The sequence below is a fragment of the Rattus norvegicus genome, chromosome 1 (genome assembly GCF_021556685.1).
Source record: "Rattus norvegicus strain SHRSP/BbbUtx chromosome 1, alternate assembly SHRSP_T2T, whole genome shotgun sequence".
NCBI lineage: Eukaryota > Metazoa > Chordata > Mammalia > Rodentia > Muridae > Rattus > Rattus norvegicus.
The window spans coordinates 8,661,899-8,680,000 of NC_141534.1; the positions used below are offsets into that span (position 1 = coordinate 8,661,899).

General features: G+C 45.0%; 1 protein-coding gene across 5 annotated transcripts in view; it reads left to right on the forward strand.

The window, feature by feature from the left end:
• Positions 1-11,039, forward strand: part of Plagl1 (PLAG1 like zinc finger 1) — a 39,915-nt gene extending 28,876 nt beyond the window's left edge. For 4 of the 5 annotated variants that reach the window (XM_087627594.1, XM_087627626.1, XM_087627660.1 and 1 more), the window contains 2 exons: positions 3,768-4,121; positions 6,151-11,039. In XM_087627594.1, the coding sequence (XP_087483720.1) occupies positions 3,970-4,121; positions 6,151-7,750 (1,752 nt within the window). In that variant the 5' untranslated portion in view covers positions 3,768-3,969 and the 3' untranslated portion in view covers positions 7,751-11,039. 5 annotated transcript variants of the gene reach the window in all.
• Positions 11,040-18,102: the final 7,063 nt, after the last annotated feature.

An 18,102-nucleotide genomic window follows, 5' to 3' on the forward strand; every position in this document is an offset into this window, starting at 1 on the left:
GTCTTTAGAGGCCGGGCAGAAACCTGAATAGTCTGTATATCTCTGGCTCTACCAATCACTCTCTCAGACCTTTATCATGAGTAGAGGTGAGCAGAGGTTCATCAAAAGCCAAAGAAAACGAATGGAAGTCTTGTGGTCTTTAAGGAGGGGACATCAACATGGGCCTCACTGTCCAGTAACACAGTTGGACCTGTGTGGACTTGTCATTAGTAGAGTTTCAAGAGTGGCCGGAGTAACTTTCCTGAAGTCAGTCCCCCATCTTGAACTTTATCGTACTCAGCTCTCTGCTAACCAAAAACATTTGTTCCTTTGAAAACGCATAAGCTTGGTATGCGCTTGGTGTCCTGAAGCTTGGTTTAATCAATTCTACTAATTCCTGCATTTTAACCTTGAGTATTAGATTTAAAAACCCCACTTTGGCTTTCTTAGTATGGGCCCCCTTTCTAAGGGAGTAAGCGCTCTAGTCACTGGCTCAAGTTTTAATGACAGTTGAAAAGAAGCCACAGGCAGAAAACCTGATTGTTCAGCCGGCTGTGGGGAGACCTTCCCAGGGTTGGTAGTGGAGCCATTCCCACCAGTGTGTGTGGGTTTAAGTGAAAGATTTCCAGACAGATGTAGGTGGGGATGTCTGTCAACCTGCTGAGTGAACCCCACAGTGTGCCTCCATCTCGGGGAGACCGGGAAATAGGAGTTTGCAGGACAGACAGGGGGCTTGTCCATATTCCAGAACTGGAAATGCATTTGCCACAAGAGAAAACGTAGCACATTAAGGAACTAGCCCAGAGGACTGGTCTTTGGCCTCGATTGCCTTTGAGCAGCCATGGGAGAGAGAGGTCTGCAGCCATGGCAGCATGACAGGCCTTGTAGAGCCAGCTTATGAGTTCATCACAGGCAAGTGCCCTCTAAGTGACGTCGAGCTCAAATGCCAGAGGACGTTTAGCACTAATATCTCAGTATTGAGTATCATCTGCGATTGGTGAGCAGCCTGACTTTCGGGACCTATTAAATTATCACCCGTGCACACACTTGAGACCGATTTGTATAGATTGTTCGATGCTTGAATTCTCTAAGAAGCGTTGCCGTAGACCGGTCCGTTTTAATCTGATGAGGCATAGGCAGAAGATATATAGCACACGGATTAGGAAATAGTTCATCGTAAGCATTTGAGTGGAATGACAGCTCCCAGAGAGAGGGGTTTCTCTCTTCCTTCTCAGCTCAGGGAATGCCCTTTAAAACTTCGTTTTGAATTCAGGACCCCTTAAAAATGTGAGAGAGCCATTGTGGCTCAGAAAAAAATCTTTTATACTTTAAGTAGTAGCGTACTAGGGCTCAACACCCCCCCCCAACCCCCAGAGAACCAACCAACTTAGAATATCATTCTAGGAAGACCAAAGTGGAAGTCCCATTTCCTCACACGCGGGCCTCACTTTGTGTGACTGGGGACAATGGAAACAGGAGCCAGAAGGTCCTGGTTTATTTTGAGAAACATCGTAAAACAGTTGTTCCCCCATTAGACGATTGTGTTTGGCAGCCCTGGGGAAGTCCTGGGTCTACATCTGTGCTCTGACCTCTCGTTTTACAGTTGTATGCCCCTACCCCCAGGGAGTGCAGTCTTCCTGGCTGTTAATATATATAAAACCATATATATATATATATATATATATATATATATATATATATATATATATATATATGGTTCTTATTCTTGTCTGATCCTCCCTTATCCCTAAAATAATCACCACAAGCAGAATGAAGCAGATGGCCCAAGGTTTCTTTGGCACCCTGGCAGACCTGTATCACTTACTCAGTATTTTTAGAATCAGGGGGACTGAAAAATCAAGTCCTGAGTAAGGGGGCGGGGGAGGGGGAGACTTACTCTCTCTCCAGGGCAACAGGTGTTGAAACAGCAGTACAGTGTGTGTGAGGGAGAGAGATTCGAATGCGATTTGTAGGTCAAGAGACAGGACAGACTGACTCTCTTCAGGACCGTAGTTGACCAGCTCTGTTGCAATTGTTGATGGCTTTCTAGATAGTAGGCAGTCTATTTTAAGCACCTCGAATTTTTAATGGAGGCAGAGAATTAGCAGTATACAGCTAGTATGAGTTGGGGGAGGGGCGGCTGAGAGATAGCATATATATATATATATATATATATATATATATATATATATATATATATATGATTAGCCTTTGTTTTGTCCCAGAAGGCCCAGGGGCCATGGTGCAATGAAGTTCACACTTGTTGGTGTTTGCAATCGAGAGAAGAAGGGACTGTAGGGAGGGGCTGCCAAACTGTGGTGGTGTGGGACAACTGTAGAAGCAGAGAAAATACCGCTTTTCTGTTTCATCCACGATGTGTGGATAAGCAGTGACTCACGAGGGTCATGTCGGCAGAGAGACTAAGGCCACAGTTGTTCTTTTGGCCGCTTCTTATCTTCTTTCCACACGTGTCCGCTCCCACGCTGGCCTCTTCTACTTTGAGTTATCGGAGGCCTACGCAGAGGTAGACACCGTGCCTCACTGTCCATTATGCACAGAGCTCAGTAGCTAGGAACCATTAACTATACCACGGCACATAGGTCTTATTCCATAAATACTATGTATTTAGTGATTTTTTTTTCCCCTTTCAGGTTACAATCACAAATGGAAAGATTATGTCATCGTTTCCGTTGATTGTCCCCCGACAGCCCATATATTATATATTACATATATTATGTGATTATATAAACCAAGAAGCTGGGATTCATGGGAGAACTGGGATATGGACTGGGGAAGCTTGCTCCCTTCCCCCATGTTAATAAAATGGCTGAACTCAATCCCCGTGTTTCAGCAAAACACCTGAGGCTTAATCAGTAGCTTAGTCCCCGTGCAAGAAAAGCACAGCCCTTCCCCTCATCTCTGTGGCTGCTGAAGGCTAACTTAAGATAATTGTGGCATGGATGGGGGTGGGGAGGGGAATGTTCGTATCACATCTCTACTGTAGGAAGTTCCGTTGGGCACACTATTCATATAAAGCATGAGTTGGGGAGAGTAAATTTCCTTAGCTAAAACTTTAAAAAAAAACAATCTGTGTACCTGAACTGACAAATGAGTGATGGGATTACAGAATCCTCCCCACTGGTTCCTCCACCTTGAGTGTTCAGTGCTAATGTAGCTATGAAGGGCAAGAAGGGATGGAGCGTTTTGTACTTTATAGGCTTCTAGGTTTTACAGGCTCACCACGCCAGTGCTGCCGGATTCCATTTCTCCATATTCCTGTCTGTATCGGGAACTGGTGCAGAGTGATCTTACAAACAAATTCACTGAGATGTATACAAATGACTCCTTCCCGTCCTCTGAGAGTTTAAACAGGTGTTGGAAACGACCTCTCTTGTGCTCACAGTGCATGAAGAGGAAAAGCTCATGGTTTTGAATAAGGGGGTGGTCATTGTGAATCAATTAACACACTACAACAGGAAGAGGGGGGCTTGCTCCTTCCCACCCCCAACCCAAGTTGGTCAACTGAGTCTCACAACCGAGCTGAAAACCATAAAGTTGAGGGAGTCTATGGAGGCAGCAGTTCTTATTAGGAGAGAATGTTTCATGAGCCACTAGAACAGAGGGGGGTGGGAAGCAAGAAGGAAGGATGGGTTACCAGGCCAGGCCCATCTGAGCCTCTGAAAGGAATACACTGATTGCAGGTCATACTGATGCGGTAGTGCAGGTGCCGGTGGGGGGTACGTTTTCCAATAGCTGATGTGAGAAAACCGTTCCTCTTCTCTCCGCAGACGGCCATCCTAGATCCCCAGCTATTGTGCTGACCATCCCCTTCCTGCTCCGGATCTCGCCTGGCTGCTAGGCTGTGGTGCTGCCTTTTCAGAGTCAGGCTGTAGCGACTCCCCGCCTTCGTCCCGGCTGGGCTTAGGTGGAACAGTGGTTCATCTCATCTCATCAGCACTTCTGAAGAAGAAAGTGTGAGAAGCAGAGGCCATGGCTCCTTTTCGCTGTCAAAAATGCGGCAAGTCCTTCCTCACCCTGGAGAAGTTCACCATCCACAATTATTCCCACACCAGGGAGCGCCCATTCAAGTGCTCCAAGACTGAGTGTGGCAAAGCCTTCGTCTCCAAGTATAAGCTGATGAGGTGAGAGGCTTTAGGAGGCTGTGTACTTTGACTCGGGCCTCTAAGTGTCTCTTCAGGCCCTCAGGGGTCTCACTGAAGAGGAAAGGAAGGCAGGGTGTGGGTGCATTCAGCCTTTTAGGCTCTCTTTAAACCCTGTCTTCAGTGATTACGTGAGTATCTGGTACTCCGTTGATGACCTTGACACTTGGAGATGTGGAGTTCAACTTTTGTACTTAGACTTCGTACACGTACACGTACACGTACACGTACGTTTCTTAGACGCTCCACTGTCTACCAAAGCAGTGATTTTTTTTCACGTGAGTCCTTTAAAAGAGCGTTGGTATATAATATTATTTCTCTAGTGTCAGTTATGTACTCCTCGATACTGTTATAGGTAAGCAGCCTGACTGACAGGGAGTGCTTTCTATGTACTTCTTTTGGTATTGCTTGTGTCTCATCTTCACAAAACACCCCTCAAGCTTCAACCTGCTGACGACTGACACACCAGTGAGAGGATTAGCACCCTGACTTTCGATCTGAGTGGCAGAAGGCCTACATTACCATTCCATCTCGGGGTACTGCAGAGGAAGGTACTTAACAGAGACGAAAGGAAGATAGAAATTATCCTCCCGACCTTAAGGACGTCACTATTGCTGACGATGTAATATAAAAGTTGGTGTTGAAAATAAGACTGAAAATGCCTCCCTGCTTTGCATTTCAAATGTCTTCAGTTGCAGGCCATTCTCTAGTTGTCATAGTAACGATATCAAGTGCCCACCATGTGCACTGATTGTGTCAAACTCAATTCGTATACACGCAGGCATCCTTCCTTAAACACGGAGGGTAGCGGTGGCTTCAGTGGGGCCACGGTAGGGTACTATGAGAGGCCTGGGGGAGAAAGGACAGTGGGACCACAGATGAATGAATGAGGCAATAGATTATCATAGTACGTAGAATTAGTTAGAAAGACAGTGGTAAGTCAAACGAGTGCTTTAAGCACTGTCGAAGAGGTAGTGATTCGGGAGAAACGATTAGAAGTGGAAAGCAGGCCGAAAACAGGAAGCAGTGGCCATTATCCAAGACCCACTGTCCACGTCCCAGCCCCTCAGTCTTCCCTGGCCAGAGGCCATACTCTTTGAAGGAACTGGAGAGGACTGAGAGGGCAGGATGCTTAGGGTTCATCTTAAAGGTGGTGGGGCAGCATACCATCCGGTGCCCAGCCACTTCCACTGAAGTAACATTTTATAAGCAGAGAGGGAGGAGGAATAGCTGACTTGCTTAACCAGAGAGAGAATGTGGGTCCCAGCACATTAAACGTCTACTAGGAAGAGACAGCCAAGGGCTGGAAAATCTGAATGAGCACCACGAAGCATCTTGATATGAACTACCTGCTGAATGGATTTAAATTGTAAGATAGATAGATAGATAGATGATAGATAGATAGATAGATAGATAGATAGATAGATAGATAGATAGATAGATAGATGCACTCCGAAAGCGATTTGAAGTACATTAGAGGGCAGGTGGCTATGCCATCCTATATGATACCCGACGGAGATGCATATAAAGGCAGGACTGGCTTATAAAGTAATCTCAGTCGATAGAGAAAATCTAAGAGCTGTTGTTAGGGACGCCATCCAAATGCGGCACCGATGAGTTCTGTGCAAATCGGGTCAAGCTGGGGAGTTTAGAAATGTCTGAAGAGTGTCGTACACCTATTTTACCCCTTCCAAAAATACACTTCATAACCACATCGTTTTTTTTAAATCTATAGCTAGCAGGAAAGTATAATATGTCAGTCTTTCTTCTAGGTACAAAGTTGAATCTGCCTTTTAGTAACCCTTGGCTTTTTAAATGGTAAAATGTCGTACTCACGGGGGGGGGGGGGGGAATACAGAAAAGAGTAGTCTATAAAAGCGAAAATGTCACTAAGACCTTAAAGAGGATAACCCGTAATGTCTTGATGGTGTTGCCCCCTGCCTTTTCTTCATTCATAAAGTAATTCTATTGCAAACTGTGAAGTGTAACCCCCGCTCCTCTTTGCTTCCAGACACATGGCTACGCACTCTCCCCAGAAGACGCACCAGTGCACTCATTGTGAAAAGACTTTCAACCGGAAGGATCATCTGAAGAATCACCTCCAGACCCACGATCCCAACAAGATGATCTACGCCTGCGAAGATTGTGGCAAGAAATACCACACCATGCTGGGCTACAAGAGGCACATGGCCCTGCATTCGGCCAGCAGCGGCGATCTCACCTGCGGCGTCTGCACCCTGGAGCTGGGGAGCACCGAGGTCCTGCTGGACCACCTCAAGTCTCACGCGGAAGAAAAGGCCCACCACGCGCCCAGGGAGAAGAAACACCAGTGCGACCACTGCGAGAGATGCTTCTACACCCGGAAGGATGTGCGTCGCCACCTGGTGGTCCACACAGGATGCAAGGACTTCCTGTGTCAGTTCTGCGCCCAGAGATTTGGGCGCAAAGACCACCTCACTCGTCACACCAAGAAGACCCACTCCCAGGAGCTGATGCAAGAGAGCCTGCAAGCAGGAGAATACCAGGGCGGTTACCAACCCATTGCGCCTCCGTTCCAGATCAAGGCTGATCCCATGCCTCCTTTCCAGTTAGAAATGCCCCCCGAGAGCGGGCTTGATGGGGGCTTGCCTCCTGAGATTCATGGTCTAGTGCTTGCTTCCCCAGAGGAGGTTCCCCAGCCTATGCTGTCTATGCCGCCAATGCAGCCAATGCCAGAGCAGCCTTTCACTCTGCACCCTGGGGTAGTTCCCTCCTCTCCTCCCCCGATCATTCTTCAGGAGCATAAGTACAGCCCAGTTCCTACCTCTTTTGCCCCGTTCGTAAGCATGCCGATGAAAGCAGATCTCAAGGGCTTTTGCAACATGGGTCTCTTTGAGGAATTTCCTCTGCAAGAGTGTCAGTCGCCTGTCAAGTTCAGTCAGTGCTTTGAGATGGCTAAGGAGGGGTTTGGGAAGGTCACCCTGCCCAAAGAGCTGCTGGTAGATGCTGTAAATATAGCCATTCCTGGCTCTCTGGAGATTTCCTCTCTCTTGGGGTTCTGGCAGCTGCCCCCTCCTCCTCCCCAGAATGGCTTCATGAATGGCACCATCCCTGTGGGGGCCGGGGAGCCGCTGCCCCATAGGATAACTTGTCTGGCACAGCAGCAGCCACCACCTCTGCTACCTCCGCCGCCGCCGCTGCCGCTGCCAGAGCCGCTGCCACAGCCACAGCTGCCGCCACAGTTTCAGTTGCAGCTCCAGCCCCAGCCCCAGATGCAGCCCCAGATGCAGCTGCAGCCTCTACAGCTGCAGCTGCCCCAGCTGCTGCCCCAGCTGCAGCCCGAGCCTGAGCCAGAGCCAGAGCCAGAGGAAGAAGAGGAAGAAGAGGAAGAGATAGAAGAAGAGGAAGAGATCGAAGAAGAGGAAGAGGCCGAACCAGAGGCAGAAGAAGAAGAGGAGGCAGAAGACGAAGAGGAGGCAGAGGAAGAGGAAGAAGAGCCACAGCCAGAAGAAGCCCAAATAGCAATGAGCGCTGTGAATATGGGCCAGCCCCCGCTACCCCCGACCCCTCATGTTTTCACAGCTGGCACCAACACTGCTATCCTGCCCCATTTCCACCACGCGTTCAGATAAATTGGTTTTTTAAGAGGGTGCTTCTCTTCTGGAAGATGTTTCAAACACCAGTTCCAGTTCCAGACATCAGTTACAGTTTGAAGAGAAGCGTTGGAAAAACAGGAATGGGGTTTCTAGCTTATTGCCATGAGTAGATTGAGAAAAAGAACTCTCTTAACTGCATGCACTGTGCCAATACATATATATATATATATATATATATATATATATATATATATATATATATATATATATATCATCCTTAGTATTCATGCTTTGTACCAAACTTAGTGAGTGCGGGCGTACTCCGTAATCGAACTGCAAGTAGTATCATATTATTACCCTGATATTGTTAGTCTCATATTATTAGCCTTGTATTATTCTCATATAATCAAAACCAAGATCCAAAACATGAGCTGCTAATTTGTAAATATCGTGTTGAGTGTTAGCCGTCGTAGTGATGTTAGCTGCGTAGTTGCGTGTTAGCACTGCCTAGGAAGGGCACGAGGGCAAAGTTGGGCTTCTCCAACTTGGAAGATGTTTTGAAGAGAAGGGGGTGATCTCCGTAGGGCGTCCGTAACTAGGCCGTGTGTTTCTTTTCAGGGACCCGTCTACCTTCAGGATTGGATGTAGTTTAGTCGCTCTTCTTCTTAGCTCGCTTTGTAGTTTGTCCTTCTGGTAGCCTACTGTGTGTGTCTGTGTGTAGCTTTATAGGAAAGTTCCGTGTGAAGCTGTCGGTGTCTTCGTTTTCAAAAGTGAATTTTAAATGTATTTTTCAATATTTTTCATGTGATGTTGTACCAATGTGAATTATGACTTCGTTTATCTTAAAGACAAAACTGGTTGTCAGTCATATCTGACAGGAAGAAAGAAATCCCTGTGGGTAGCCAAGTCAAGTGGCCAACTAATGAGAAGAAGCATCAATCGAAAGTGTTGGCTGACTGGGACACTCATGATTCTCACAGGACTTTGAGAAAACGTACTGGAATTAAAAAAAAAAAAGCTTAAGTACATTAGATAAGAATTTTCTTTGCCTAGCTTAACCTACTACTTAAGCCTCTTAAGTTCTGAAGTATTGTGATCAACCAATAGGAAAATGTATCTGTAGTTGATGAATTTCAGTCCTTGTTACTTTGTATCCCAAGAGGTTTGTGTTTTGCAATGTAACCGTACTTGTAATCTCAGTTGGTATCTTGCTAATCGATTTGAAAGTGTAAAACCTAACCCTTGAAGACTCTGTATTTCCTTTTTTGAGACTGTATTTCCCAGCATGTATACCCTAACCTTTGGAGACTCTGTATTCTGTTTTTGAGACTTTCCCCCCGCCCCCCAGCATATGTACCCCGACCCTTGAAGACTGTATTTCGTTTTTGAGAACGTATTTCCCAGCATATATACACTAACCCTTGAAGACTCTGTATTTCCTTTTTTGAGACTGTATTTCCCAGCATATATACACTAACCCTTGAAGACTCTGTATTTCCTTTTTTGAGACTGTATTTCCCAGCATATATACACTAACCTTTGAAGACTCTGTATTCTGTTTTTGAGACCCCCCCCCAGCATATGTACCCTAACCCTTGAAGACTGTATTTCGTTTTTGAGAACGTATTTCCCAGCATATATACACTAACCTTTGAAGACTCTGTATTTCATTTTTGAGACTGTGTTTCTTAGTATACATACCCTAACCTTTGAAGACTCCATTTTTGAGACTTCCCCCCCCCCCAGCATTTGTACCCTAACCCTTGGAGGCTTTGTATTTTGTTTTTGAGACTTTTCCGCCAGCATATATACACTAACCCTTGAAGACTCTGTATTTCATTTTTGAGACTTTTTTCCCCAGCATATATACCGTAACCCTTGAAGACTCTGTATTCCGTTTTTGAGATTTTTTTCCCTCAGCATATATACCCCAACCCTTGAAGACTCTGTATTCCATTTTTGAGACTTTTTCAAAGCATATATACCCTAACCTTTGAAGACTCTGTATTCCGTTTTTGAGATTTTTTTACCTCAGCATATATACCCTAACCTTCGAAGACTCTGTATTCCGTTTTTGAGATTTTTTTCCCCCAGCATATATACCCTAACCTTTGAAGACTCTGTATTTCATTTTTGAGACTTTTTTCCCAGCATATATACCCTAACCCTTGAAGACTATGTATTCCATTTTTGAGACTTTTTTCCCCAGCATATATACCCTAACCCTTGAAGATTCTGTATTCCGTTTTTGAGGTTTTTTTCCCCTCAGCATATATACCCTAACCCTTGAAGACTCTGTATTCCATTTTTGAGACTTTTTTTCCCAGCATATATACCCTAACCTTTGAAGACTCTGTATTCCGTTTTTGAGATTTTTTTTACCTCAGCATATGTACCCTAACCTTCGAAGACTCTGTATTTCATTTTTGAGACTTTTTTCCCAGCATATATACCCTAACCTTCGAAGACTCTGGTATTTCATTTTTGAGACTTTTTTCCCAGCATATATACCCTAACCTTTGAAGACTCTGTATTCCGTTTTTGAGATTTTTTTCCCTCAGCATATATACCCTAACCTTTGAAGACTCTGTATTTCATTTTTGAGACTTTTTCCCAGCATATATACCCTAACCTTTGAAGACTCTGTATTCCATTTTTGAGACTTTTTCCCCTCAGCATATATACCCCAACCTTTGAAGACTCTGTATTTCATTTTTGAGACTTTTTTCCCCCAGCATATATACACTAACCTTTGAAGACTCTGTATTTCATTTTTGAGACTTTTTTCCCAGCATATATACCCTAACCCTTGAAGACTCTGTATTCTGTTTTTTTTTTTTTTGAGACTTTTTCCCCCAGCATATATACACTAACCTTTGAAGACTCTGTATTCCATTTTTTGAGACTTTTTTCCCCAGCATATATACCCTAACCTTTGAAGACTCTGTATTTCATTTTTGAGACTTTTTCCCCAGCATATATACCCTAACCTTTGAAGACTCTGTATTCCGTTTTTGAGACCCCCCCCCCGGCATGAATACCCTAATCTTTGAAGACTCTGGTATTTCATTTTTGAGATTTTTTCCCCTCAGCATATATACACTAACCTTTGTAGACTCTGTATTCCGTTTTTGAGACTTTCCCCCCCCAGCATGTATACCCTAACCTTTGAAGACTCTGTATTTCCCAGCATTTGTACCCTACCCTTGAAGACTCTGTATTTCCCAGCATTTGTACCCTAACCCTTGAAGACCCTGTATTTCGTTTGTAAGACTTTTCCCCAGCATATATATCCTACATATAATAAACGCTAAGCATCTAGCAATCTTTTTGTCTTTTCATTTAGCGACACCAGTGGCATCAACATGGGTTACACTCCCATTGTGCTAGAAAACCTTCCCAGTTTCCTTACCTCCCCTCCTGATCGTTTCTTCTTCTGAAAGTACTTTTCAGCACCCATGGGAACTCTTTTGAATAAGTTATGACTTAAGAAAAACCTATATAAACTTGTGTCACATTCTCACTGATTCTTACGAGGTCGCATGACTTATTTCCGATGCATAAGTCTAGCCACCAGTTTGGTCTGTCATGGACTATCACGATTCAGTTTCACAATAATGTTTACAATTGATTTCTGATACCTCTTAGAAAACTTGTTTCTTATTGGGATTTCTTCAAAAAGCATTCTACCCTTTAGATATGACAAGGTATTTTTTTTTTGTTTTTGTTTTGGGGTGTGTGTGTGTGTGTGTTAGCTCTGTATGAGTGTGTGAGAGAACAGGAAGACTTGAGTTCATTTGTATATTGAAGAAATTGTGTCATCAAGCCCAAGTTGTGGCTGGGTTGAAGCCAGTGACAGTGGTATGGGGAAGCTTGCACTGTTGGATCACGTGTGAAACCAGGGCCCATAAGCCAAGGTTGACCCAAAGTAGACAATGAGGAAGAGAGATAACCTCACAGGATCAAATTCACTGTCCTGAGATATCTTAGTTCCCACAGTTCCCCTCTTCCTCTGGGTGGGAAAGCAGTCTCCCCAGACAATAGTTAACCTCAGCCAAGGTCTGGCTACAAATGCTTCCACAAATACCTTTACACAGACTACTGTGGTCTGTGCTCCATTGCAGAAAATACTTGATTTTCCTGAATGTGAAACAATGGCGTTTGGTCCCTATGGTCCAGATCATTGGCATTTCAGTGTGCTGCACCGGCAGTGGGAGTGGCCTGGGATTCTTCTTGTTGACAAGTTAACAAGAGACCATGGCTTAGTGTTCCTAATTAAAGTCCCCCAGTTAAGAAAACATTCTTACCTAGAAGGTATGAACCAAGTGTGAATGAATGCTTACGGAAGGATGGTTCCTGACCCTTGAGACTCCAAAAAGAAGGAAGAGTTGACTCGGTACCAAGCACAACTCTGTAAACAAAGCAATGATAACACACACACACACACACACACACACACACACACACACACACACACACAACCAAGAATAGGAGGCTTCAGGTTTGGCTAAGAGACAAATGTGACTGGAAGCTCTCTACCTGTCTCAAGTGACCATCGGAAAGCAGATACTTAAATTACAGTTCATAACAGTAGCAAAATTACAGTTATGAAGTAGCAATGAAAATAATGTTATGGTCAGGGGTCACCACAACTCGAGGAACTGTATTCATGGGTTGCAGCATTACGAAGGTTGAGAACCACTGGCTTAAAGCCTTTTTTTTTTTTTTTTTAACAGCAAGAGGGTGTGTCTTCAACCTTTCTCCTCCGCTCCAAGAAATATAATTTGGGTCTGAACATGGTGGTATACATTTTCAGCCCTTGGGAGGCAGAGGCAGCCAGATCTACAGTTTCGATCTCTGCCTACATACAAAATGACACACACACACACACACACACACACACACACACATACACCACACGTACATACATACCACACGTACATACATATATGTACATATATATGGGTGCATTCAAACTGGTAGACTGGCCTGTCTCAGCCAGTTCTATACTGTGCAGACAGGAACATGAAGAGTGAGAATGGGGGGTGCTGGAGAGATAACCCAGTAGTCAAGAGCACTTGTGGCTCTTGGAGAGGATCCCGGTTTGGCTCCCAGCACCCAGATGGCCGCTCACAAATGTCTGTAACTCCAGTTCCAGGAGATCCGGCACTCTTTTCTGACTTCTGCAGGGCATGAGGCATGCATGTAGTGCCTGTACATGCCACATATAACTTTCGCCCACGTTATGCACATTAAATAAACTAACAAAAAATCATAGCATTAAGGACAAAGTAGGAATAATTACCAACTATAGTTTAATAGGTGCACATATAAAAAAAAAAAAAAAAAAAAGGATGTCATGGTTTTTACATAGAATGAAGTGGGTTGAAAGCTGATGTCCCTATCAGACAACTAAGGTTCTCTAATGACTAGTTCACACAAGGATATAAATATCAAAAACACATGGTCATTCTTAAATGTCTTAAGGACACTTCAAGCAAAACTTCCATGTTTAAACCAGACTTAATTTAATGACTCAACCAGTCAATTTGGTGACTTTTGAAAAGTGTCAAAAGGGCAAATAAAGTGGAGAGGTAATAATGTCACTTGTTCTGAACGACGCCAGACAAGAACAGACAGACATTTCTGGCCTTCTGTGGTGGTGGTTCTGGGTGACTATAAACATCCAGGCTGCAGAGCTCCAGGAAGCCATTCTGAAGATAGAAAGAGAAAGGACATGGATATTACCTCAGTTTCCACGCGGAAAAGGCTAGGTGACCTGGGCCTTTGAAGCTCTGGGATACATGGTGCCTACTTAGTCTCTGTGCCAACTTGTAGACCCTGAGATACCTGGTCCCTCAGCTTAAATCACAGCAGGCTCATTACACACACTCAGCAGATCTATCCAGGATGAAGATGTTTGAGTCTGTGGATGTGAGCAGAAGATATCTTCTTCGGGGAGGTATATTTGTAAGAACCCGCAGACCTGGTGGCTTCCAGGTCCAGGGGAAGGCGCATTCCTTTTCCTAAACAGCCACGACATAAACAGGACTATGGAAATAGCTGAGTGAACTACTTGATTCGTGAGCATGAGGATATGATTCTAAACTTCGGAACCTACGATTTTTTAAAAAGGAAGCCAGGAATGGTGAAATTCGTTTATAATCCTAGGGCTAGGGGGACAGAAGTAGGTGGCTCCCTGGTGTTCGATAGCCAGCTAGCCTAGTTCCTGCCATCCCACGACACTGCTTCAAAAGCAGAGTCACCTGGTACCTGAAGAATGAGACCTGGGCTTGTCCTTTGGCTTCCCCGTGCACAGGCACACTTCACACTCACGCACCTGTACGCACACTTTAATACGCACGCACGGAAGAAACTCTAGGTATCCTTACAAACCACAAGCCCAACAAGCAGTTTCAAAGGAACACTTTGTCAGGCCTTCTCAGGCCTTGCTTTCTCTCGGCCCCTTCTCTCACTTGGACCCTGGACACATGACCGGTGGCACTGGGAGACCTGTATGTGGCTTTGTGCTTACCTGACCTCTAGGAGTTAATTCCTCCAGGAGCAGGATCCGAGGCTAATCCTTTGCAGACATATTTGTTATTATGTCAAAAGGGAACATTCCCAAGGCGGGAGGTGGGGGTGGGGTCGGGTGGGGTGGGGTGGGGGTAGGAATAAGGCACAATTGTGAAACCCTCACACTCAATTCCAAACTCCCTATTCTCGTTTTCTTTTTGGTAACTATAGACACAGACCCACCCACTCTTGAACTTGGGGCCATAAATAAATAAATAAATACGAACAGACAGACAACAGGGACCATTTCAGTTGCTTTTGGCCACCACCTTACAGCCTGTGGACCATTTGGGAATTAAAAAAAAAAAAACAAAAAAACAAAAAACAAAACTCAAAAAACCTTTTTATTGACTTTTTTTGTGAGTTTCACATCATGCACCCCAATCCCACCCATCTCCTCATTCCATCGTATCTGCCCTCCGCCCTTGCAAGCCTCCCCCAAGAAAACAAACAAATAAACAAAACCAAAAATAAAACATGAAAACATTTTTTTTTTTGGTGAAAAATTTGTGTAGTGTGCCGTGTCGTGTCACACAGTATACTCCTTGTCTACACATCTTTATGTGCAAATGTCCGTTGCAATGAATCATTGATCTGGCTTGGAGATCCCTGGCTTCTGCAATACTGTCGATACCAGATCCTTACCAGGACTCCTCTCAGACTTCCTGTTGTTACCCTGTGTCATGGAGGTCTGCAGCCTTGGATCTGCAGGACTGGCCCTTTCACACGCTCCAGCGGTTCATGGATGGGGTAGCTGTCGGGGTGCCAACTCAAAGCCCTGGATCTGGACCTGGTGACACCTGAGTTGGTCAGCGATCCAACCCTCCCACACCCACACCTCCAGGGTGAGCTCTCCAGCGCTGCCCAGGTTAGCTCACCCAAAGCTTCGGCTGCCAATGGGCAGGGCCAGCTAGCTCTACCGTGCTGCCTTGAGTGGGGTGGGGGTGGCAGAGATGGCTTCCACCTCCTTACTCCTGGCCACTTGCTATAGCACGACCATGGACCTAGCCGTGGGTGGCTAAGACTTCATCTAGCAGACAGGACAGGCTCTTCATGATGGGCTGTTCCTCTCCAGCTGCACCTCTCTTCATGATCAAAGTATTCTGATTCTCTCCCATCTGTCCACCACTTACTTGCACATCATGGTGACTTGCACTGAGGGGAAGCGAGCGACACAGTAGGTGAGCCTCTGGGTATCTTTACCTACCTGCCCAGTGTGGCAGCGGGTGAGACACTCCCTTTGGTGATTCTAAACTGCCACCATTTCTATAACATGACTCAACAGTCTTCTACAATAGTGCCCCAGCTTTTTAAGTGCATCCCGCTGTTTCTTGTCTTTTGTTCTTTTGTTTTGTGTGTGTGTGTGTGTGTGTGTGTGTGTGTGTGTGTGTGTTTTGTTTGTTTTGTTTTTCGTTTGTTCGTTTTTTGGAGCCTCTCTTCTGGAAATAAGCCTTCTGGAAGCATTGCAAGACTGCCCCATCTCCCCACCCCGATCCCATATTAGTCTCATGGGTTTCTCCACACTCTCAGCTGGCACGGAGACTGCAGAGTCTAAGGACATCAGCACACCACACTGAGGTCTTGACCATACTTTCTGAATCCAGATCCATTCCTGTAAGGGTTGAGTTCCCTCTGTCCTAGAGGTCTCCTTCCTAGCCATTCAGTGCTTTTTGAAGAGCCAACAGTAAGATCATTGTGGACCAAAGCATTCAGGAATAAAATGAGGCTTTGGGGTTAGTTTTACCCCAAAATATAGTCTTTCCTTCTGTCAAAGAATCAACAGCTGCCACCCTGCCCATCACCGTGTTTGCTGAACAGTTCAGGTAGGGAAGGCGGAAAAAGCTGCTCCCGGTAAGATGCTTAGCTTGCTAACGAACCACTCACTCGTAGTTCCAGGGATTAAAAGCAGAGCCGCAGGATAGGGGCTTTATGATTGCTACTAAGTAGCTACGTGAAGCAACACCAGCTTGTACCCGGCTTCTACCTTTTCATGGTGATTTTAGTCTCTGCGCGGAGGGGCAGGGGGACTAATCTGCTGCCTCACCTCCCTTGGATCTCATTCTTCTTACTCAAAGCCTCGTGGAAATAGCTACTAGTTACGACCTGTTAAAACATCAACTCATGGGGTTGGGGATTTAGCTCAGTGGTAGAGCGCTTGCCTAGGAAGCGCAAGGCCCTGGGTTCGGTCCCCAGCTCCGAAAAAAAAAAAAAAAAGAACAACAACAAAAAAAAAACATCAACTCATTTTCTATCTGAACACCAGCGTCTCTGTGGGAAAGCAAAAAGAGCCCTAGTTTTTTTGTTTTTTGGTTTTTGTTTTTGTTTTTTTCTGGAATAATTTCCTGATGTAACCTTGATATTTATTGTCGTGAACTCAGTTTTTGCAAGGACACAAAGTTTTGGGGGAAAGTTCTACTGCTCCTTGTTAGTTATTTCTTGTTTGGTTCAGTGTTTTCGACGTTCCTTTTTTGTCCGAGCTGCCTAATCTTTCTTGTGACATGCTTATCTGTAAGACAGCGGCATGAGTCTATATCATTATCCTTGTACTACTGTAAAGATTAAATGAGGGGTTTTTTTTTTGCCCCCAAAGTGTTTAGAAGAATGCACAATATAAACCGGGGGAGAGGGTGTTCTTGTCCATCAACAAGGAAACTCTCTTTTGGAGGCAGAGTCTCACTATATAGCTTTGGCCAGCCTTGAACAACGATCTACGGGATCTGACTCTGTCGTGCTAGGACTAAAGGTGTGCGCCACGGCAACTGGCAAGTTTAATTAACACAAAATGAATAGGAGCAACTGGCCGGCTCAACATCAGGAAAACTGGCCAACGGGCCATGTGTTCCTGATAGATACTGTGTTTTCAAAGGAACGCTTCTACTGTAGGGTAGTATTTGGACTGTGTTAGATCAGAAAACTCAGGTAGGAACAGAAACCAAATGGGGGGGTGGTGTGGTGTGTGTGAAAATGTCAGCCGCACCAATGGTTAGAGAGTTAGGATTTGGAACGATTTTTTTCTTTTTTACTTGCTTTATACCTTTCCCTCTGTTTCCCAATGTCTTTTACAGTAAGCATCTGTCTCTTGCAAAATTTTCAAAATTGCTATTTCTCAAATAAGAATTTTTTTTTTGGCAGGCTAACTTAAAGTGGCAAGAAAAAAAAAAACGTCCCCGGGGCATTATTAACTGCTGGCTCACACAGATGTGCTTGACAGACCGAGGGGCAGAGGATTCAGCGTGGCACCAACAACATGGTCTGGGATGCTTGACCTGACACACACTGCCTTCCTTGCTCTGGTACCAGCTTTCAACACCAACTGCGATGTCTCCTTAACACTCCAACTTGTCCCTGTGCTTTGACCACGGAGACCATGTGCTCCCAGACCACATCCCTGGTGTTCTAAAGCTCTCGTCCTTGTTCCTCAGCTCATAAGATGTATAGATCATGTTAAAATGCTACTCCTTCCTCCAAGTTTCCAGTCTCTGTCACTTCAGCCATCAAGCTCCAGGGACGAAGCTGGTCTCTTTCCTCCATTTCCTGTAGGCTTTGCTGTCCAGTGTTAAATATAGATATAATGATTGGCTGTTCTCCTAGATGTAACAGACCTGGGAAACAACCATATATAGTAACTTAATGTTGAATAGTGGCTCCTTTTGAGCCTCCATGAGGGTTTGGCAACCTCATGTAACATCACAAGCTCTCCAGTGTTATAGGCTTCCCTGTGCTGTGACTTCTCATGGCTCTAGGATAAGAAAGACTGGTATACTCCTGTGTCCATGCTACTGTGAATTTAGAGGGACATTATACATGGGAGG